Raw genomic sequence first — 24,253 nt, 5'->3', positions numbered from 1 at the left:
TTGAAGCAATTTCATGGAGGATTGGGGAGACCATCAAGCGACTCTACCTCCACCTGCAGAAAATTAATGCCTGACCTAAGACGGAGACAGTAATGTGATAAGCCTAAAAGACGAATCAGGATTTTTTTTTTTTTTTTTTTAAAGCCCCTCTGCTCCCTAACCCATACTACCCTAACCCCTATCCATGTCCCTCCCCAATGGAGAACCCAAACCCCATTAACCTGGAACCCAGGTTTGCCCGCCGGTGGACCCCCACTCTGCCTTAATTTTTTACTTTTAATTTGTAAGAAATGCTAGTGCTAAATAAATAAGTGTATCCAAAACGGCAAAATTAATATAACTCAATCGTGTTTACCCGGTGGAAACCCAAGTAGTTAGGCGTTAAGCCAAAACTAATTTTGCTGCACTCATATAAAACCTATAGTGCCTCAATCATAAGGGATCCGACAGATTTAGGGCAAGACTACATTTTTTAGCACATAGAGAAATTATTTTAAGCTTTCAAGAAGATCATCCACCTCCTGCACTGTTCGGACATTGTGCATCTTATTATTAAGCATGATCCTTAATTGAGCTGGGAATTTGAGTTGGACAACAGCACCCAGCTTTTTAAAGTCTTCCATTCTCTTTCCCAACTCCCATTGACGATCCAGAGTAACGCGCGAAAGGTCAGATCTGATCTCGAAAATAAAATCTCTAGATTTCAGTGATTTCAATTTCAGGGCGGCAGATAATATTTTTTCTTTTAATTCAAAGGTGAGGAAGTTTATAAGAATTTTTCTTGGCTTCGTCCGTTGAGGATTCCTCCTGAAGGGGTCTCTATGTACTCTCTGTATATCTCGCCTCAGCTCTTCATCTGATGCGTCAATCTGTACCACTTCCTTAATGAGGGACACAATAAAAGATTTTAAGTCCTCCTCCTCTTTTCCTTCCGGCACCTTCAAAAGGCATAAATTATTGCGCCTAGAGTAGTTTTCTAAAGACTCCATTCGGTCATGAAGTACCGCCTCCTCTCTTTTGAGTAAGGAAATGTCCTGTTTGGCTGCTCCCAGATCAGTTTTAAGTTCTTCCATCGTATTTTTTAAAACCCCCGTCTTAGAGTTTAAGATGTCTAATTTTTTCTCCAGACACTCACAAAAAATTCTGATGTCTCCCTGGTTAGACTCTGAAGTAGCAAAACCTTTTTTGATGTCAGATGCCATTGCATAGAATAATCGTTCGAATGAGGTTTCTGGAGAGGGTTTGTCACTTAGGGGCACCTCTGCGCCCACGTTTGCCTCTTCCGCTGTCGCTGCTACACCTTCGAAAGTGGCATCGGTAACTGTAACTTCATTTGCTGAGCTATAATTTGAGGCCAAAATCTCGTTGGTTCCTAAGGTTACTGGTATGTCTGGTGCAGCGGATTCATTTGACTGAGGGAGCTGACCCCCCTCCGATATGTCTTTCAACTCAGCATGTACAACCGGTAACTTTAGAGGCAGATCAGAGGTGGACAAAAGATCTGTGCCTGTGTTTAACAAAGGGTGAAGGTCAATCAAGGGCGAAGTCTCTGCTGCCATTTTAGAGTAGAAGTGAGACTGAGATTGAGGCTGAGGCTGTATCTCCAAGACTGGCAGGGCGCTGTCAGCTCTAAGAGCTTTCCCCTGCCTTGCCATGTCTAACACTTGAGGCAAAACCTTGAAATATGATCTCAACGAGGGGGTCACTTTAATTTTAGCCTCTGAGAGAGAACGTTTTTTCCTTATATATTTTAGGCCTTTTCCCTTATGTACCCGATAGGAAGAGGAACTATCCTCAATGTTCTCCGCAGACTTCCCAACAGGAGGCTCCTTGTTGTTAAGGGTTATTTTGATGTTATCTCTTGATGCCCCTCCCTCCGTAGCCGCATGCGCTTCCACTTGTGGGTCCAGCTTGCATGGAGCACCCTGTTTGAAAAATAAATCCGATTTGACCCTCAGTTTTTTTTTGTGGTCTGCTTATTTTATCAGACTTGCTCACCTCAATGCCACTATCAAGCTTTGTCTCTAACTGCCTTAACTCTTTCCCCCCTTTTCCTTTATTGTTGTTTTTTATGTGGGTAGGAGCCAAAACGGGGGGAGGGAAACCCTTTCGCCTCAAATAATATGGAGCAGAGAGGGAGCTGACAGATTTTTCCTGGCAAAAACCTTCAGCCTTAGTTTTACTTTTTTTTTTGCTGCCTTTGATGCTTTCTATGCCTTTGCTCCCCTCGCCCTCACACACTCCCTCCCCCAGGTCAGTCTTAACTGCCCTCGTCTTGCCACCCCCTGCCAAAGCTTCCTCCAAACCTTCAGGGGCACGCCAGCATGTTTTGATCCCCCCACAATTAGCCTCCGCCTCAGCCTCTGCCTCCAGTTTGAGTGCTCCTGCTGCCGCAGCCCTCCAGGTGCTGACTCTGCCGCTCCTACCCCCGGATAGACCTCGGGGGAAACCACCGCAGAGCAGCCGACGTCTTGCCGAGCTCCAACCCCTCCTTAGATCCGGAGCAGCAGCGAGGCAGCGAGGGAAGACAATCGCGGCACCAACACACATCCCTCAACGCTCACCAGGTGGGATCAGTGTTCCGAATTTCTTTAGGGCATTTCCCACACTTACAGGCACATTAAGCGCCTGGACAACGACAAGAGCGGGAGAAACCCCCGACGCGGCAGCGACCGCTTAACTCGTGGCCGCCATGTTCTCCTCCGGTCATCGATATTCTTGACATCGATATTCTGTCCCTACGATATAAAAAAAAAATCGATATTAGTGTAGGTGGATATTAAAAAGTTGATATTTTGACTGCTCACCGTTGCCATGTGGGGCTAAAATAGCCAAGTGGGCGGGTGTGTCCCAGTGCCAAAAATATGGGGGGTGGGAGCCCATGAAAACCATAGCCGCCAGGTTGGGAGGCTGCGGTGTGGCATTGGGAGAACAAAGGAGACTCCCGGAAACTCTGCAAAAGTAGGTAGTATCATAGTAGGTGCTGTGCACTGGAGTATAGTCCATGGGGAGGCAGTCGCAGGGTGACAGCCAGCCCATCTGCGAAAAGCCTGTGAAACATGTGCTGGGTTCACAGGATGAGGTTAGATTTGGGTAAAAGAATGAGCAATATAGGGCATCGCCGGATATGGGGGGCACATAGTCAAGTACCCAGTGGTGCTGACCACACAGCAGTCAATCCAAGGGACACAGAGAGAGGTGATGCCAATGTGATCCCTAGAGTGGTATTGGGTCACATGGTATGTCGTCATTGAGACCGGTGATATGTGTCGACAGTCGAAAAACCCATTGTTGTTCTTTGCGGAATAAGTCATCGCTGCGTAGATGTGTGTTTGCCTCAATGACTGTCCAGCATAGGTGTGTGGCCGTTCTCAATGCAATGGGCGCTAATTTTGGTTGTGAGTCTCTTGTATCTAACATTACTACAATGTTCAGTGATTCTGATCTTAACTGCCCTAGTTGCCATGCCTATATAGTGCTTTTTGCATGGACAGATAATCATGTAGATGCAGTTATTTGTGTTGCAGTTGGTATGTGAACGTTGTACGAATGTTTTTGACGTTTCGAAGTGGATTTCTTTGGAAGGTGGTGTGAGTGTACATATACTACATGATCCACATGGGTAATGTCCCATGACTGGCGGGAGGCCCCAGAGTGTCTGTTAGGTGCTGGGTTTAACAGCTTTCTTTTGCGGCACACATTAAGAAGCTGGCTGGTGGCTGCTTCGGCCTGCTTAAATCCTTTAGAAGCTTTTTTCCCCTTCTTCCAGCAGCGGCGAGACAAACAATTACATGCGCGCTGATTATGTCTCGGCTGGATTATGCCAATGCCCTCTTTGCTGGCATCCCAAGGCTATCTATTGAAGAAGCTATGGGTGGTCCAGAACACCGCAGCCAGACTGCTGTCGGGGCTGTCAGCCAGGGACAGTGTACAGAACCAGCTGCGTCTATATCACTGGCTGCCGTTAGCAGCCAGAGTGAAATTTAAATTATTGATTATGGCCCATCGCGCTCTTCACGGATGCGGGCCTCTTTACCTTCAGAGGCGGGTATCCTCTTTGCACTTTGTATCTTTATACCTTGCCCAAGTCCCATGCTTTAAGCGGCAGAGGATAGGGGGTGGCTCCTTTTCAGTGAAGGCAACTACTGCTTGGAATGCTCTCCCGCTGGCTCTGCGTACTATTCAGGATCCAGTGGCTTTAAAAAAAACCCTGAAAACTCATCTTTTTATCTGAAGTCCACTTTGGCACCCCACTAGTCTCGCGCTGGGACACTCTTGAGTAGCTGTGCGCGTAATAAATTAATGTTCTTCTTCTGTTCTGTTTACTGTGTCTAGGACTTGTATCAACAATGGTGTCTCTGAGATTATTGATGTGCTTAAAGGCAAACCGTTACTGGGCTAGTGTAAGGTGCCCAGTGTTGAGGATTGATCAGTGTTTTTTGATGATTTTCTGTATATAGTTGGACTGTGGGGTGAATGATGTAACACGTCAACAACTTGCTCGCCGGGCGCTCATATTGTTCTAGCAGTGACACCCTGTTGTTGTCCCTAGCGCATGTGCAGGCAGTTCTGACTACATGTGAGTATTGTCGTGCTATGAGATTAGTAGTCAAGGTTTCAGTCTGATTGTTGAAGTCACTAACTTAACTACAGCTCTGACGTAGACGGAGAAATTGACCAATGGGCAAATCATCCTGAGGTGCTTTGGGTGGTGACTGTCATATCTCAGAAGACTGTTGCAGTCAGTGGGTTTTTGTATGTGGATGTGAACAATTCACTGTCTTTGAGGGTATCAAAAGGTCAAGCACAGGGAGGTGTGTTGCTGAGATATGTTTGGTGAACCTCAGGTGTTGATCCATTAGTATAACCTCTCACAGGTATCTACTGAACCGTGCCATAGGATCAGTATATTGTCAATGTAGCAACACCAGATCAGGATGTGGCTAGAAAAGGGGTTAGTCTCCCCCAGATCTGTTGTTCTTCAAAGTCTGCCATGTAGAGACAGGCCAGGCTCGGGGCGAAAGTGCTGCCATAGAAGCGCCTTGTGTCTGGTGTTACAACTGATCCTGGAATTGGAAAAAGTTCTCTTTTAGTGCAATTGTGGCACACTCTAAGATAAAGCTCACTGGTGTGGGTGATGGCCATTCTTCTCCAAAGAGGGTGTTCTCTATTACAGCTAGTGTGGCATCTTGGGGTATGTTGGGGTATAGTGCCCCCACATCCAATGAGACAAGTAAATCAATCTGGATGTTGTCGATTGTACCCAATAAATTGAGGATATTGGTCGTGACTTTCACAAAAGAGGGAGCCTTGGAGACCAGGAGCTGAAGAAAGTGGTCGCAAAATTGCAACAAGGGCTCGAGGAGGAAGCCAAACCCTGACACTATGGGTCTGGCTGGGTGGGGGCATGAATCCTTGTGAATTTTAGGAATACATAGTAATAGGGAATCCTGGGATTTTTGTTGACCAGGAACTCTGACTCTTTTTTATAAATCCAACCTTGTGCTAGAACTGACATCACAAGTGCGGTTATCTGTCAGCTCAGCCTGTCTGTGGGGTCCTGCATGATTGATGTGTAGTATGCCTGGTTTCCCAGTTGTCATTGGAATTCCATGACATAGTCACAGGTATTCATAATCACTATTGCACCTCCATTATCAGCAGGTTTCATGGTGATTGTTGTGTCATTGCCATTCTCCGGACCTAGATATCCACACAGACACAGCACACTCTTTGTTCTCATACCTTTAGCTTTCCCTCAATATGGAACTTTTAATATACAAATTCTTGAAAATTTGAGGAGACGGTTATATGATATTAAACCACTGAGACCTATGCAATTTGAAGCTCTTGGAGAAGGGAACATGTTGCCCATCAGAAAGACAAACAGAAACATCAGGCAGGGAACGGTCAAAACACCTTAAATATGTATGCTGAAGCCAGATGGGATGCCCAACAAAGAGCCTGGAAAAAATGAATTGTAGAAGGAACACAATTGTATCCGGTATTAGTTACAGAGAAGGATGAATGACAGAAATGTAAAAAGAAGAAAAAACATCTTGAGGACTCTCAGACATTGGAATTGACTGATGAGAGTGAGAATGAAATTGATGATGATTTTTAAATGAGTTATTTTCAAATCCTCGCCCACCATATAATGAGGATCAACCTCAAGACAGGCCAAATTCCGTTATAGCAATTACCTGATGCACCTAGGATGCCAATAAATTCCAATTCACACAATCCTTTCTTAATAGGAGTAGAGATACCCAGAGGAGCAGAACCTAACAATCCCATGACACTTAATGCTCCTGATGTTCTTTCAGTTGCAGTGACGGATGGACCAGTAGTTCCACTCTATCAATCGGGTAAAAAAGGACAACAGGTACATTCATTGACCAGCCCCACTGTGATGGGAGGAACAAATACTGTTCCTAGGAGACCGAGTATGGAGCAATTGAACACATACTCCAATATTTCAAGTCCTGACAATTCCCTTCGAGAAATTGGATTAGGATCTAGTGCAGATACATTTCATCTGAATGTATTACATAACCAAATGAGACTGACCCCATTACCAGATTTAGCTCAAAGAACAAATGGAAACCCCTAGTAGAGGAACTCAAGTTATGACAGGGAGAACTTTACAATTGGGTACTCGAGATTCTGAATGACCTAATACACTTTGTTTGGAAGGAGTAAGTGGAGGGTCACAAGGAGATATTTCAGAAAGACAGATAGGCCCTATATCACAAGAACTTGATGATTGGATTAGAGGGATAGCACACATGGTCCAAGAAGTGTTGACCAGAGAAGTTCAAGTGAAAACTCACTTGATGTAGTCAAACCTAAGGTGGAATTGGAAGAAATTACCCTGGGTACTATCAGTCCTGCTAGAATTAATTACTACAAAGATAATGAATTGTTATTTGTATGTAAGGACATTACTCAACGAGCTAGAATTACCTGATGATAAATTAACTGAATTAGCACCGAAATATAGGGTGGACATAGAAAAATCAAAGTCTTATTGATTAGATTTTAGTGATAAAGATCTTGAAGATATGAAACCTTCAGGGAAAAGGTTGCAGATTAAGGAATTGGTGACCACTCTTAGAAAATGGGGTGAGTTGGAAAAATAGGAAGGCAGATGGGCTAAAAAGAAGGAAACAAAGAAAATGGCCATGCAAATGTATCCAGTTTCTGAGGAAGAGGAAGGAAAATCAGGCATAAAAATACTTCCTATGAGAGAGGTGCCTGGAGGAGGTTATGTTCATGTTCCATGGACAAGGCCAGATATATTGTCTTTTACAAATGATTTTCTGAAACTAAGAGAGAAACCTGTTGATTGGTACAGGCAAGTTGAAAGATTTGTTAAGGTTTCAAAGGTTTTATTGAAGGATTTGGATACGTTATTTGATATTGTAGTCCCAAGTGATGTATGAACTGACTGTAAAATTGCTATTGATTGTCTTGAGACTTAATCTGCTAAGCATCCATGAACTGGTGCACCGTCACCTGAGGTAATGAAAAAATATTATCAAACCATTACATATTTGAATGGGAAAATTTCTCCCAAGGAAAAAGATTGGGTAAAGATTGACAGGATAAGACAGGAATCGAAGGAGATAGTGCATGAGTATTATGAATGACTTTTGCAAGCATTCAAACAGCACAATGGATTGGAAAATGTGACCGAAAAGGATATGTGACATTTTGTGTATCGGATTGTGTATGGATTAAAACCTAAAATAAGTACCATGATTCAACAGCATTTGATTTGCTGGCAAAGCAAACTAATAGATGAAATTCTCTGATATGTAAAATATTGTGGCGATGAACTGGAACCTGAGCATAAGAGACTGAAAGTGATGCTGCTGTTAGCTCAAATGAAAGTAGCAAAGAGAGGATGCTGGTGGAGATTGCACAAATGTAGTACAAGGAAATGGTCAAGCAAATTTGGGAATGCAAGGAGTTGGAGGTGGACAACTACAGTGTCCACAGACTCAAGGCAGAGATAGAGGTGTTTCTATAGAAATGCTAAAAAAAGACTAATTTGTGTCAAATTTGCAGCAAGTTTGGGCATTGGAAGCGCTAGTGTCGATTTAATCCATTATATCAAATGAATGGACAGGTATCGCGGGGTGGGAATGTACAGTCTCAAGTGAATGATATGATGCAGATCCAGCAGACTCAAAGGCAGAAACATTTAAACATAAATATGCCACAAGCCTTGATGCCTCACATGAATGGTCAGGTTCAAAGATAAAATGTACACAAAGGATTCCATACCAATGCTTAAACTGTTTCAAACCCAAATGTTACTCAGCAATATTTAATTCAGGTTGACAGCACCAATTCTGATTTGTCACAATGACGGTGCCTGAGTGGAGAGAAGGAATGCATGCTTGTCGCATCCTTAGAGGTAGACCAGAGTTGTCCCTGTGCGGGTGGCAAGGTAAATGGAACTCCAGTTTCCTTCCTTGTTCTGGTGCTACCCTTTCCGATGTAAGAACATCGGAAGTTCCCAACCTACCCCTCTTGGGAGAAAGAATCCAAGTTGTAGGAGTTTCAAATCGATTAATGTCAAATCCCATAGCTGAACCTGAAGATTTGCACAAGTTTGTAGTGTTTGATTCTAGTCCAGTAAATCTACTAGGATGGGACTTGTGCAAACTCAATTGTTTCAATTATTGTACACTGAAGGGAATTGAATTTCACACCAATGATGAGGATGCTGAATTTAAACTAGCTAAACAAGGATCTGAAGCTCAAAGTTTTTTCTCGTTATAGACAAGTGATGATTTGCAATTGGAGTTAAGGGACACTGTGTCACCTGAGGTATGGGTTTTTACAGAAAAAGATATTGGTTTAATCATAGGGATTGCTCCAATATGCATCACCTTGAAACCAAATGCAAAATTCCCTCAAATTACTCCAAATAATTTGAGTCCAGACAAAGTTGCAGAAATTACACCATAAATTGAGTCACTGATCGAACAAGGGATCTTGAAAGAGATCATGGACCATGTAAATCACCTCCTATGGGAATTCTGAGACCAAATAGAACGTTTCAAATTGTGCAAGATTTGCTCCAGATTAATCAGTTTGAAATCCCATGTTGCCCAATTGTGCCAAATTCAGCTGTAATAATGTAACAGATTCCATGCAAAGCTGAATGGTTTTCTGTCACTGATTTCTATCAATCCTTCTTTTACATTCCCTTGCACCACGGATAGCCAATTTGTATTTGCTTTCCGGTTCAGAAATCGTTTCTTGGCATGGTGCCAAGTTCTACCAGGGTATACGGAAAGTCCTTCCATCCTCACTCAGATTTTGAAAAATAATCTGGAATCATTAGTGATGACAAACCACGCTGTGTTGGTTTACACTGATAGTATTGTATTGTCAGGTACTTGAGAGGCTTACATATGCGACATCATCACACTCTTAAATCATTTGGCAGCAAATGGACATAAAGGGTCACCAGCCAAAATAACATTTTGCCATAGGGAAGTCCTCTACTTAGAACATCACATTGATAAAGGAGCCAGGAAGGTATAACAGGACAGGATCACTGCCATTCTGCAGATGAATCCACCAAGCACACAAGAGGAGTTTTGCATGTTCTTGGGAATGATTGGCTATTGTCGACAATGGATTCCAAATTTCTCATTGACAGCCAAGTAACGTCAAAGGCTTACTTATAAGAATGCGTCAGATCCAGTTCCAAGGACTAATGAATGCCTGCGCTCTTTTAAGTACAGAGCCATGACCGGATAGCTTGGATGTCCCTTTGTCTGAGTCAGATTGCGTGTTGTTTGTGGATGGAACATGCTTGCGAGATGCTGGAGGACACTTGAGAGCTGCGGATGCCATTTGTACTATTGTGGGAGTGGTGGAAGATTCTTGGTTGCCTGGAGTGTATTCTGCTCAGGTTACAGAGATGATTGCCTTGACGAGGGCTTGCAGCATTACTAAACAATTGAGAGTTACCATTTTTACTGACTTTACAGCTTTAGGGGTCGTACACGACTTCGGGCAGTTATGGTTGCAGAGAAGGTTCCTGACCTCTTCAGGTTCACCCATTCGAAATGGAGAGAGCATGAAAAACCTACTGCTGCCATTAAATCTGCCTGCCCAAATTGTGGTGGTTAAGTACTCTGCTCACCAAGGAAATTATTATGTTACAGTCGGCAACCGCTATGCAGATGAGACTGCGCGCTACTGTGATCTAAATTTGTACATTTTCAATAGAGATCCCTTGAAAGAAAAAACAGATGTCACAGAATGTAGACTGATGTGGTCAACTGTAGAAACATGGGAATAAATAAAGGCATTACAAAATGAGGTACCAGAAACAGAAAAACAGTGTCAGATTAGAGCAGGCTGCACACAGAGACAAGAAGATGGTGTCTGCGTAGAACACAGATGGGAGACCAGTGTTACCAGATAGTCTGTTATCACATATGGCGAGGCAATATCATAGTCCTGCACACATTGGAAGAGATGCCATGATGCGTCTCTTTCGTCAAACATGGTTTAATACCTGATTTACAGCAATTGCAGAAGTGTTGTGTCAAAGGTCCATGGTGTGTCAGCAACAAAATGTGGGAAAGAAAACAGTGGTTACCATGAGCCATGTAGGAAGATTTGGAGGATCATTTAACCAGATGCAACCTGATTTTATTGAGATGCTTCCTTGCAACGGTCATGATACATTGTGGTAATTGTGTGTGTTTTCTCGTTGGGTGGAAGCGTACCAAGCTAGGAGAAATGACAGTTTAAATTGTAGCAAAACTACAACTCAAGAACCTCTACCGCATTTTGGGTTTCCAAACTTCTTTGGAATTGGATAGAGGGACTCACTTTAAAAATGAGGACCTGAAGATGTTATGTGCAGCATTACAAATTGAACAGAAGCTACATTGTGCTTATTGTCCAGGAGCACCTGGAGTAGTTGAACAGCTTAATGGAATGTTAAAGTCCAGGTTGGCGAAGGTGTGTGCTTCAACATCTCTAAAATGGGCTGATGCTTTGCCGCTTGTGTTGATGAGTTTGAGAAGTAAACCAGACAGAAGAACAGGACTGTCTACGCATTAAATTATTATGGGGAAGGCTATGAGATAGCCTGCAGTTCCTGCAAATCAGTTGGTGAACATTACTGATGATTTGGTACTTGATTACTGTAAAGGACTGGCTGGTGTGGTAGGTTCTGTGTCTCAGCAGGTTCGAGAAGCTGCTACTTCGCCTCAACAGGAGCAGTGCCATGACCTCAATCCAGGAGACTGAGGCCTGGTGAAGAAACACGTACACAAGTTGTGTCTGGAATCTCGCTGGCATGGGCCATTCCAAGTGATACTGGCAACTACAACTGCTGTCAAATGTGGTGGTCTTCCAAACTGGAAACATGCTGCCCATATTCGCCGAGTCCCATGTCCCTTGGAGATGCAGCACCTGTCGTGGATGTGCTGGTGGTTACATTGAAACATTCGACTCAAGTCAGTCAAACAGTAGAGGGGGCACCAGCTACTGGGTCTCACGGCACTGGTTCTAGTAAGCATCCATGAGAGTCAGCTCTTGTAGGTGTCGAGGCCCACAGAGAAGAAGAACTGACTAGGTGAATTACTGACCCAATCGAAGAGAACAGTGCAGCAGAAACACAAGTAATACATGGAGACCGTTGGCCCAGATGAACTGATAAATTGAGGCAAATTCTGACTGAAGGCAGAGTACCCCCGACTGTTATCGAAGTCTCAAGTCAATCTGAGCAGAGCGATACTGATAATGATGGCACGTCAGTAAGAAGGTCAAAAAGAGCCAAAGTCCAACATCGAAAATACGCTGCACCTGAATGAAAATGCTTGTCAGCAACCAACGACTGGGAGAAAGCATATCATGTTTTTTGCTTTCAGGACACAAGCTTGCATAGACCCCCTTGCAAAATGTTATAAAAGACTAAAGAATACCAAAGCAACATTTGAACAAGAAGGTCTTCAAAATCTAAAGAGATGAAATTACAATGATCTATGCCATAAACTGACTAAAGCAGAAAAGCAATGAAAACCCGTGAAATGTAACCACAAAGGAAACAAGAATGCACTCAAAGGTTCATTTCTAAATCTTTGCTGCAAAACGCTAAATAAACATCTTCTATAAAATTCTAACAAGAGTCATGAAGTCTAGTTCTAGAGAAGTTGAGAATTCAAATCTGGTATCAGCAAAACACAAACGCATATGTGCATGCTTATTAGCCGCCTTTTAAATTGTCATTGTTGTGTTTCTTATTACCTTAAATCTTCCTCATCATATTTATGTGGAAAATTCCAAACCAATATCCATTCCTAAGTCATTGGAAGGAAGAAACAATGAGGATGAGTTTAACATGCAAGCTGTCAAAACTCTTCATGTAGATCAATCTATTAGTGATTATTCATTTAATGTTTTTTACTAGAATGGTATTAGAATATGTTGATACAATGGATGCTCGAGATTGTTATGCGTACCCACCTCAGTTTCGGAAGGGGTGACTTATCACCACCTGCCTGTTACCTATGGAGTTTCTTGCAGTGTAATACCTAGCTTGTTTTATTGCAAACAACAATTTTAATAATATTATTCAAACTATGATTTAGTTTTTTCTGAAGTCTCTATTAGCAATACTATTAATATTGTACCTGACACACAAACAGCGAAAATGATGGATCAGTTTTTCCAACCCACTCAAAGTTTAGATATTGCTTATGCACATCGACAAAATTTAGCCTGTCTTTTGCATAATGTAGAAAAGGATTTTATTAATACAGTTGAAGATTGATGAGCACACAGGGAAACTGAGTTTAAAAGAGTTGACACACAAGCTGCGATGGCTCTAGGGGCCATATGTATCAAGCCTTTTCCCCGTTTGCAAACGGGCAGATTCTCAGAATCTGCCTATTTGCGAATGGGAAAAAGCCTTTTGGGATGTATCATCCCAAAAGGCCATCGCAAAATAGAGAATCGCAAAATTTGCGATTCTCTGTTTTGCAAATGCAATTAAGGAATTGCAAATTGCGATTCCTTAAATGCAATTCTGGAAGTACCAGAAATTTGCTATTTGGCCTTAAGGAATTGCAAATTACCAACTTCAAGTTGGTGCTAATTTGCGATTTTCTTTAAAAAAAGCACTTTTTAGATTTTTTAAAAGTGCCATATGTCGCACATACATGCCCTTAGGGCATGTTTGTGCGCAAAATGTGCACACATGCATCTTTCAGGGGTGCAATAGGGTGTCCTTTTGGCACCCTTGCAACCTTGAAATTGCATTCTCAATTTGAGATTCTCTAATTGGTAATCGCAAATTGAGAATGTATTCCCATTCATTCCTATGGGCCTCCTAACCCATAGGAATGAATAGGAAGGTATTCCTTATTTGCGAATCTCAATTTGCGATTCGCAAATAAGGAAATGTATGATTTGCAAAATGTTTAGCAAATCCTACATACATTGCATTTTGCGATTCTCTAATTGCGATTCGCTAAAAATCGCAATTTGAGAATCGCAAAACTCTTTTTTGATACATATGGCCCATCATTGGCAAAATAAAGGGAAGATTTGTATATTGCAACACAAACCTGAATTTAATAATAAATGTATTGGTTCTAGTGAAGGTGACCACACTTTCCAATTTGTGGGAGGATGGAGTTTGTATTTCCTGGAATTTACTATATTTGTGGGAAGAATTGCTATTATAGATTACCAAAACACTGGTATGGATGCTGCTATATGGGAATAGTATTTCCAAACATTTATCATGTGGGACAATCAGATGACACCACTGGATTTAAACACACACGCTTAAAGAGAGGTGCTAATGCTGCTGAAGTAACAGGATACATATTTGGCGAAATAATCCCGTCAGTCGGAGTGATTCTAAATTCTCACAAAATTCAAAAACTTTCCACTCTGGTTGATAGATTATCGACTGATACAGCTGGAGGATTCCTTGCCATAGATACTGAAATGGTTGCTATCAGATCTATGGTGCTTCAAACAGACTTGCATGAGTCATCTTTCTTGCAAAGGAAATAGGGGTCCGCCTGATGCTGAAAGTTAAACATATATCCCTGACTAAAATAAATATTTGGAGGATATGCTAACAACATTACTTACTTAGAAAAATTTTAATGGACCGAAAGCTGATGGTGCTTGGGAATTATTTGGGAAGGGTTTATCATCCATGGGAAAATGGTTCACAAATCTGGGATGTAGTTTAGTAGGGAAGATATTAACACCAATAATAATGATTGCTATCTGCATACTAATTCTAATCCTTTTTATTTAAATTTACAAATGCATAAAGGCAAAGAAAGAAGTGAGAGGAGTGAAAAGAAAGAAATCAGAAATATAACTAGAGGAGAGACAATATGGATATTATGACGAACTAAAAGCTCTATAACAATCTAGACTAAAAATCTTTAAAACATCAGCATTATAATTGTGACAAAAGATGAGATAAGGATAAAGGTGTGATGGCTTGATTCGCCATCAAAGGGGGAATTGATAGAACAGAGATTACATGAAACAATTGTATTGATAAAAGAAATGGTAATGACAACTTTTACGCAAACTATGATAAACGTGTGCTAAGTTCCCCATTATGAAAAAATTGTAAAAATATATCATTTAGATAGTGCATCATAAACGTATATAGATGAAAAGATAGATTTAAAGCATATTATATGTTTGATTAATATAGCTGTGACTATTAATCATGAAATACTATTTTCACACATTTATGTGTGTTAGAATAATGTAGGAGAAAAATCTCATGTTATGGATTATATTTCAAATGGTTTTGATTTTTATATAAAGAATGTTAAAACTAATAAGACTAATAGAAAAGATTATGATTTAGTTTGGTTATCATGCGAGAATTTAACCATAATGTCATTTCATGTAATAACACGAGCACCGAAAATGACAAACGAAAAGTAGGTGATACACAACTATATCTAGATGTATTCTCAGAAAACCTCTTTAGTATGTATTTCACATATGTATTAGTCGAATAACACAAACAACAATAATGAATGTGCATTTCCTTTTGAGTATAATGTTTGACACTTACAAAATTTTTATGAGAATACTATGGGGCCGATTCCGATCCGGGTCGGAAGGGCATCGAACGCGATCCGGCCGGAAAAACTACGAGACGTACGGGTATTTTCTGGCTGACTCGTACAGCTGTACGAGCGAGCAAGTACGATGCGAGCTTCATGGAATTCACCAACCAAGTCGTTTCCGGGTCCGAACCGCTCCGTACATTTTGGTCGTAAGCTAACCGTGGCGTGCAATGGATGCGATTCATGACTGAGCCAGTACGATGCACGCGTCGGACAGCCTGTGCGAGCCAGAATGTCTGGCTTGCAAATCGTCCGGGTGGTTGCCTTTGGGGGGCCGTGTCGGACCCCCTGTCACCCGCAGCCCTACGACTCGGACACAGGGGGAGACCCATGGGTCTCGCCAACACAGGCATGTACGGTGCGGATGGCACCAATGCGTACCCACTGTAGGGGGCGCACTTGTCCGCGACGTACCCATTCAGTCAATGGGAGCCCATGTACGCATCGTACGACCGGCTCCCTTTGACTGCCATGGGAGTCCGACCGAACCGAGTCCGGCAGCATATGGCCGCATCGTACTCGCTCGGTCGGACTGCAGGACTCCGGCTCGATCGGAGTGCTTTCCGACCCGGATCGGAATTGGCCCCTTAATGTACATGTATTAATTATGACCCGATTGCAATGTTTATTAATGTATTATGTTGTATTTTGAATTCACGTGCTAGCTTCCTATTATGTATAATTCACAAATTAACTTGATCTTGTCGTATATCAACCCAAATTTCATGTAGGCCTCATTTCTCTTTTCAGTGAAGTCATGGACTGAATATTGTAAAGCGTATGGGAACTTCTTGCAATATTGCAAGCCATATTTAAATAATAACTGTTTCCTTCGACATCTCTCAGACTGAATAGCATGCTTGCAACAAATTTTGTTACACTCTGGAACAGCTGCTTGGGAAAGAGCACTCATGAACCCTTAACGTTTTCTTTTTAAATGTCCTATTGTTCAATGTGTCCTATGCTTACATGACCTAAGGAAGCTGCATAATCGAGTTACTTAATTTTTCTGGATTTATATCTTTTTCCCTGCTACATCACATTCATCTTACTCGGACTGACCAATGGAACTGAGTGATGTGACAAATTTGGTGATGCCAGGGGGTGTCACCCCGGAAACTGATAGAGTATAATTATTCTTTTTAAGAGAACTGAGACACTTATACTACTGCTACTACTCTGCTGCTGTGACTGCTGCTTCTGATCCTGACATAGATTTTTATTCTGCTGCTTGGACTTGGACATATTACTACTGACCGTATCCTGAAGCAGATTGAACCTTTTCAGATGAAGTGTTCTTGTCACATTGCTGTGACTCTTGCTGTTACAGCAGTAAACTGAGACAGATGACTGACTAGATGAACTAGACTGGCATCTTGGAAATTTTTTGAACTGCCCTGAGAGTCTTTACAAAGGCGCACCTGGCTTCCTATCCCTATTGACACATCCTCTGTATGTGTCCAAATCTGCCTCGGCTGAGGAAGAATTCCCTGTTCATTCATCATATTCTCTCTGCATCCCAGAGGCTTGGTATGTTTAATTAAATCCTTTACTAATTGATTACTAGGGCTGTATGCTCTTTTATTGAATGCAAATGTTCATTATCTTCAGACTAAACAAATAAACATTAACATTTAAACTGACTCAGCACAGAGCACAATCCATCGGAGGGACAATTGAATGTATGAGTGATGTAAGATTAAATTAAAAAAATCAGTAAGGGCCCAGTAAACAGTACAGTAGAACCAACCATTATTTTTACAATGTTTACTAAACTGTAACAAATGTAATAATCTGTAAGTCTTTGTTTCAAGACAACGTAGACAGTGGTAGCTTTCCATTCCCATGAAGACATCACCACCTCATTGGCTGGAGAGACTCAAATACCGCAACAAATGTATTAGTTATAGATATCAAAATGTTATATTAGTGCATGTTCCGATGCTAGAGTGCGCCAGACTTTCCCAGGCGGATTACCCGACAGCTTCCTTTCACACTGCCACCCAATCTCTCTGCGCTCTGAAGCTCTATGACCCAAGCAGACTTTGCTAAACTCTTTATTGAGCTATTTGCTGAGACCCATTTATTTCCCCTTTCACCAGAATCAATGCTTTACCTCTGAACACTCCACTAACTATTCTAAACTTCTCTTCACAAGAAGTACTATTTGAATTGCCTTAAGCTTAATGCTTATGATTTCGAACTCTTGATGGGTGCCAGATACTTTACTCGTCTTGATATTTAGAATAGGGAATTACTTATATGGAACACGCTTTATGCTATAAGTTCTGTATCTAATTTGTTCATATTGAAGCTTCTGATTCATTCTTACCTGTGTCAAAGGTTCAGAGTCTTTGGCCCAGTAAGAGCAGGGGTCTTGCTTTCCAGGTATGCTAAGATACCCTTTCTGAAGCGTAAACTACATAATTATTAAGCACCCATGCTCACCCAGTTGTTTGAGGCAGTGTTTCTTTTCAGTGTGCAGGTCCATCTACCAATCAAATCAATCACATTTATACAGTCTTTTCTAAGTCTTAGTGCCTTCTCATTTCCAATAAATATTTTTATGAATATGACATACAGTTACTACATATTGATGCTTATGATTCTTACCCAGCGAAGCTAGTTGGCAGTCTGGCACATATTCCCCAATCAGTCTGAGCTCTGTCAGTTTCTTGCAGGATGAGATTGCACTCACCAAAGATTCAAACATTGGAAACCGAGCACATTTCAGATGAAATACAGTCAGATCCTTGGAGGCCTTGATGCATTCAACTATGAAAGGGAGCACAGTGAAAACCACGTCAGTTGAACAGCTGACTAATTATTATTGCAGTTTAGCTGCTGACACTAGATGAAAGTGCCTTGCCCTTACTACAAAGTCCAAACGGTCTTTTAGTGGGTAGTTTGTTCAGTATTTATATGCCAAACTGCATTAATTCTGAAATGTCCATCGCTTTTCAGTGGCCAGCCACTTCTGTGGCAAATCAGAGACCAAACATCATGTTGACTTTACTACCATAAATCACCCCAAACTTGCTTTAACAATATCCTCAGCCTTTCCCCCCCACTAAAAAAACTCTAAAGATGTAACAATAATAATCGTAAAATAAAGATGTTTACTAGGGGGCATTATTAGGTTATAAAAGGAACACTAATGAAGTGACCAATGCTACATTCATTTAAAAATGCAACTTGATGTCAAGAAGCGATACATGATGCTTTTTTAGCAGCGGTCGAGGAGCTTTGCCCCACTGCTCTCTGAGCAGGGCAAAGACAAAAAATAAAAAGTTCATAACATGACATTATTAGCATTTTATTCTTTGCACTGGATCAGTATGGTTGAATTTTAGATGCGGGGGCGCGGGGTGGGGTTGGGCTGTCATCATAGCCAGCAGGGGGAGGAGTGGTGGGCACTTTCTAAGTCACTATTTGACCCTGAGGTACCCAGGATTCCCCTACCACTGGGATCCCGCTCAAAGGCCCAACTCTCACTACTGCTGCTGGGAATGAGGTAAGATCTGTGGACTTTGGAACTGTCCCTTTTACCTCTCCTCTCACCACTCTTGACCTGGGGGTGAGCTGAAGGATGAGGCGGACGGCGTCTCCCAGCAACCAAGTGACCGGTGCTCTCGATGGAACTATGATGATGCCCCCTGGGCGGAAACCATAACTGTCTGTACCTACAGCGGGGCCCGAGCTACCGTGGCTGATGCCCGGTGGAGCTATCCTATGCAGCTACTGAGGAGTTTGGCTCTGGTTCACCCCTTGGCCGTCACCTAGCCAGCCAGACAACGGACACTGTTTTCCTTGCCTCCCCGTTGTTTTTCCTACCTGCATTCCTTACCCCTGTTTACCATTCCCCCTCTACCTTTCACTGTCCATAAGATGTGTGTACGCGCTAATATTTCACATTACTGTGTAATCTCATGTTTTTTCTCCTATAGCTATACTTGGTTATGTAATTATGGAACCTGTAACTCGCTGATCCTCATGTAAAGTGCTCTGATACCTCTGGGTATAGCCAGCGCTATTTAAAACTTTGCAAAAAAATAAATAAATAAATGAAGGTTTGGCTGGCCATCTTGAGCCAGCTAAACAGTCAAGTGCACTTAGCATGTTCTCCACCCGCTGTATTGCACAGCCTGGGTGGAGAACATTCACTGGCTCCCACTCGCTGTCTGAGCGACAAACCACGGTGCTCAGACCTATCACGACGCTGCTGTCATGCTGGTGAGAGCAGGGCCATGATTGGCTAGAGATGTTTGGAAGCCTGTGTGCTTCCTTCTTCGCCAACAAAAGAAGGACGGAGAAGAGGCGGCGGCAGGTAAATACATTTTTTTCTAATCCCTCCATCCCCGGCCCTCCACTCCTGCAGTACTATTCATTAGCAGCCCCCACTGGTTTGATATACGTTTACCACCAAGTATACCAGAATTACACCCGCCAGGAGTTTGTAAAAGGGTTCCTGGCAGAGTGAACCCATTTACATGTGAAGAGATCTCCGACACGTGTGGAGCACTCTGCACCACTCATTCCACTCCAGGGGTGGGGAAATGGGTGTTCCAAGGCGTGGTGTACCTTGGACGTTTATAAACGCCCATAAACCCCACAAACAATATGTGAGAAACTGATCACATCACCCTCTCCATTCCAGAAAGGGTCATGTTTTATACCAGCCATGGGAAACCATAAATACTTTATTTATGGTGGGAAGAAAGATTTATCACCTCCAAATTTGGTGTAGTGGAAAGGTGTTCTCCATGTGGGAAAAACATTATCCTCACAGAGAAAACTAACCCAGAAAAGAATGTAGATTTGCACAGGGAACCCCATCTGCAACAGAGAACATGGGGAAACAGCGTTTACAATGCTGTCAATACCACGCAGGTAGGTAACAACGCGGTCGTTACAACGACTGCGTTGTTACCACGCGTGGCATTACATCGCAAGACGTTTCAATGACTTGCGCTAGGTGGCGTGCAACACCAGGGAATGTGTTGGATCTTGAATCAAACACCTTCCCTGCTGTTGCGCTAACTGGAGTAGGAATAGTAATTTATACTATTCCTAAGTCAAGCGCGCCACCTACCGCGAGGTAAAAGCATGCGTTGTTAAGTGCTACATTCTTTTGGCTTATGTGTTTTTAAGCCACACCCTTCATTGCATAGGCAACGTCCCTTTGAGAGACCCTCTAGTTTTTTTTATCCCACTTAAAGCCTGCCCGAGCAGTCATCCCTTTGAAATTGTTGATAGAAACATATTACACTATATAGATGGTATATTTGTACAAAACACTTCGGACGTCATCTGCTCCAGCTTTCCACTGGTGGTGGCGCCTCCTTTGCAAATAACATGGCCTGTTCACTATTTGCTGTTCTTTTCATGGCAACTTGCTAACAAAGACCTTTTAGCTAAGCCTTGTAGGGACGGCCTGGGTAATGCCATTTATAGAATCGATCCTGTAGGCTTTAGCCAAGCTCTGGTTGAATGCCAGCCTCAGTTCCCGGATGATTTTCACTAGGCTCTTGAAAACTATAATAACTGGATTGAGAAGGTGGTGTGACACCTTACCCCGCAAACCAGAACTAGGCATTCAAATGTGTCTTTTTCTAAACCATGGTTCTCACCCTCGCTAAAGGCGCAGAAACAGCATTGCAAAAGGTTAGAAAGGAAATGGAGACTGAACTATTCTACTGAGGCCAAAGTTGACCTTAAAACGGCCCAAAAATCCTATTACGCTGCTATTGTGCAAACAAAACGATTGCACTATGCCGAACGTATTGCCTTATCTGGCAACAATGCTAAGGAGCTTTTTAATATTGTACAAAGCTATGTGACACCTAAAGCCATGACAAATGCCCATGCTCCATCACTTTCATGGTGTGAAGAACTCTATAATTTTTTTATCAATAAGGTTAGAGCACTTCAATCTCACTTTTGCAAATTGGACACCCAGGCCTTTATGGCTGTCCCTCTGTAACCAACCTCATCTCCTTCCGAGGCCATCCTCTCCACCTTTGACGTAATTCTTTTAGCGGATTCCATGGCTGCTCTGTCTGCTCTCAAATCAGGTTGCCCTAGTGACCCGTGTCCTGCCAAACATTTGGCGAGCGCTGTCACTGTAATCAACCCTCTCTTGAATCAGTTGATTAACACCTCCTTGGCATCGGCCACTGTCCCTCCTGCCTGGAAGTAGGCTTCGATCATTCCCCTTATTCAAAAGGTGTCCCTTGATCCTAATCTCCCGGCCAGCTACCGCCCGATCTCACTTCTCCCAGCCATTGCTAAAGTCTGTGATAAGATGGTCAACAAGCATTTGACTGCCTTTATTGAACAGCACGGCCTCCTCCACCCGGCCCAATATGACTTTAAAGCCTCATATAGTACGGAGTCAGCACTGGTGGAAATTGCTGAAGCCATTCACAAAACTTTGGTTATAGGGGGCAGGGCAGCACTGGTCCTTTTGGACCTGTCTGCCGCTTTTGATACAGTCCCCCACTCACAACTTCTTGCCCGTTTGCAACAGCTGGGCATCAAGGGTTCCGCTAGTAAGTGGCTCAAATCCTTTTTGGAAGGCAGAACTCAGCGAGTTTGGATCCCCCCTTTCATGTCCACTATTCAAGAACTTCAGACCGGGGTACCACATAGATCTGTGTTAAGCCTGCTTTTGTTTAATATTTATATGTCTCCTCTCATTCAGCTAGCGGAAGAGTTAGGCACCAAAGTTGTCGCTCATGCTGGCAATACTCAGTTTTTGTTCACCTGGAAGAAGCATGAGTCTTCTACTGCTCATGTTAAAACTTGTTTTGCAGCTGTGTTCAATTGGCTCACTTCCGTCCAGCTCATGTGCAATGAAGATAAAACTGAGATCTTATTCTTCAGCGCTTTTCCCCCTTTGTTCTGGCACACTCTTTGGCCGGATGAGTCCCCTAAGCCTTCTCCACGGGCCCTCCGGTCAAACATCTTGGAATCTGGTTTGATGAAAAGCTTAGCTTCGGCAGCCAAATCAGTAAACTGACAGGTACCTGTTTCGGTATTCTGAAGCTACTTAAAAAACTTTTGCCTCTTCTCCACTTAGCAGCAAAAGAAACAGATACGTGTGCACTTGTCACTTCCCGTATTGACCATGCTAATGCACTCTATGTAGGTCTACCTGGCTTCCTCCTGGACAGATTACAGGTGGTCCAGAACGCCGCTGCCAGAATGCTCCTTGGCCTTCCCAAACGAACTAGTGTCAGGCAGCATCTGCGTAGTCTTCACTGGCTTCCTGTGAGAGCAAGGGTTAAGTTCAAGGCCCTAGTAATGTCCATGCTGCCCTGTATGATTATGGCCCTGTCTATCTTAGGAAGCGCTTTCAGTTTTACGTCCCCAGTAGGCACCTGCACTCCTCAAACATACTAAGGGCAATTATGTCCAGATTCTGCCTGAAAAGGAAAAGCAGCAGCTCTCTGGCCTACCTGGCCGCGGGAGCCGGGAACTCTCTCCCGTTTGAGCTACGCAGCCTGCAGCATCCCATTCAATTTAGAAAGAAACTAAAAACTTTCCTTTTCATCTGAAATGTTCTCCGTTTGTTTTGTTTCTCTTCTCTGTTTTACTTTAGGCTTGTGCCAGGACACTCTTCTGAGTAGCTGTGGGTGTTATAAACTCTGTTAACATAACATAACATAAAATAAATCCAAATCTTACCAAGTCCAGAATAATCATCTGAAAAAGTGGAATCGTCAATTTTTAATGTTTCAATCTTCTGAACATGTTTCAGGCAATTAAGAGTTTTTCTGTTTTCCCTTTCTTCTGTACAAAGGATTACTGACAAGGATTTCAACTGTTGGAACTTGTACAAGTTTGAAAAAAGATGATCTAGAAAGAAATGGGAAGCATCAAAAGTGATGGATGTGCGAGATGAACATTGAAATATTATACACCAAAAACATTTATACATAGGCGGTCCAAGACAGAGAAGCAATCTATCAACATTCACCATGACTAAAACTGAATCAAGTTATAGACATTGATTAGCAACCAGTACCGGATTACCGAATATGCAAAGTAGGCACCGGCCTATGAGCCCCTGCCTTTTAGGGGCCAAGGGACAAAGAATCAAAATAATATGGATCAAACAAATTGAGGAAAGTGAATATTTCGACTGCCTAGGGGCCTCCACAGGGGTTAATCCGGCAGTGTTAGCAACTGAGGCCATATTCTTTTTTCCTAGACACAGTGGAAGCACTACCTCTCCATAATATCTTATTCTACATTTGCATGAAAAACACTCAATCAGGCGACTCTCAAAATGTATAATGATTGAATAAAAAATGAATTATCTGGTTCAGGCAGGTGCGGAAACCAGGCCATGACATGATCATGCTCACCAAGATACATATACAACACAGGCAAATGCCATCTGGTCCCAATTAAAGGCAAGGGCCGTTTTTATACAATTACTTCTTGATTTTTGTTGGGGTGAATTAACCCTGGGGGGCCATTAACAGTTGCCCTGAATTTGGTACGAAATTTCCTCTTCTGCCCTGGGAGCGAAAGATTCCGGTGGCATTAGGAGGCTTGGGGTGGGTGATTTGCAAGGTTTTTGATATTAAGAATCAATAATTGTTTTTTCTGCATGGATTCCTGCATTTTTTCCTCCGTTTTTGGACACAGAGTGTTACTCAGACATTTAGTCTAATTTTACCAGACAAAAGTGTACTGGTGAAAAACTCCGGATCCTTGATGTTCTTGTACAACTTGTAATGCCATATGGGGCTGTTAACTTGCATTAACAACCCTGTCGCTTCAAGGGATTCTTCACTGATAGGTATTCAATGAGATCAAACCGAAGGAAACACTACTGATAGCAACTGCCTTAGGCAGGTGCAATCTACCTCTGGAGAAGGTAGATATCGGGCCTAGGTGCTGGGGTTTGTCATTATTAATTATAGATACTTGGGGCATAATTATGAGCATCTGTGCATCGTGGTGCAAGAGCGAAAGCCAGGCAAGGCCACTGTGCTTGGCCCGGAGTGGCTTCATAAAGCTCGAGTAATGCAAAGCAGTGCAAATTGCTGCATTGCATTACTCTGTGCCAGAAAGGC

At 42.6% G+C, this 24,253-nt stretch overlaps 1 protein-coding gene across 6 annotated transcripts in view; it reads right to left on the bottom strand.

Annotated features, from left to right (window-relative positions):
* Positions 1-24,253, bottom strand: part of LOC146865554 (baculoviral IAP repeat-containing protein 1-like) — a 1,189,967-nt gene that overhangs the window by 238,832 nt on the left and 926,882 nt on the right. For all 6 annotated transcript variants that reach the window (XM_085632369.1, XM_085632370.1, XM_085632371.1 and 3 more), the window contains 2 exons: positions 22,854-23,024; positions 17,778-17,939 (listed from right to left, as the gene is read on the bottom strand). In XM_085632369.1, coding sequence (XP_085488495.1) covers positions 17,778-17,939; positions 22,854-23,024 — 333 coding nt within the window. The remainder of the gene's footprint in view (positions 1-17,777; positions 17,940-22,853; positions 23,025-24,253) is intronic.

The sequence above is a fragment of the Triturus cristatus genome, chromosome 2_1, assembly GCF_964204655.1.
Source record: "Triturus cristatus chromosome 2_1, aTriCri1.1, whole genome shotgun sequence".
In the NCBI taxonomy this organism is placed as follows: Eukaryota; Metazoa; Chordata; class Amphibia; order Caudata; family Salamandridae; genus Triturus; species Triturus cristatus.
Note: the sequence above shows the minus strand (reverse complement) of the source record. Positions and strands in the feature narration are given on the sequence as shown.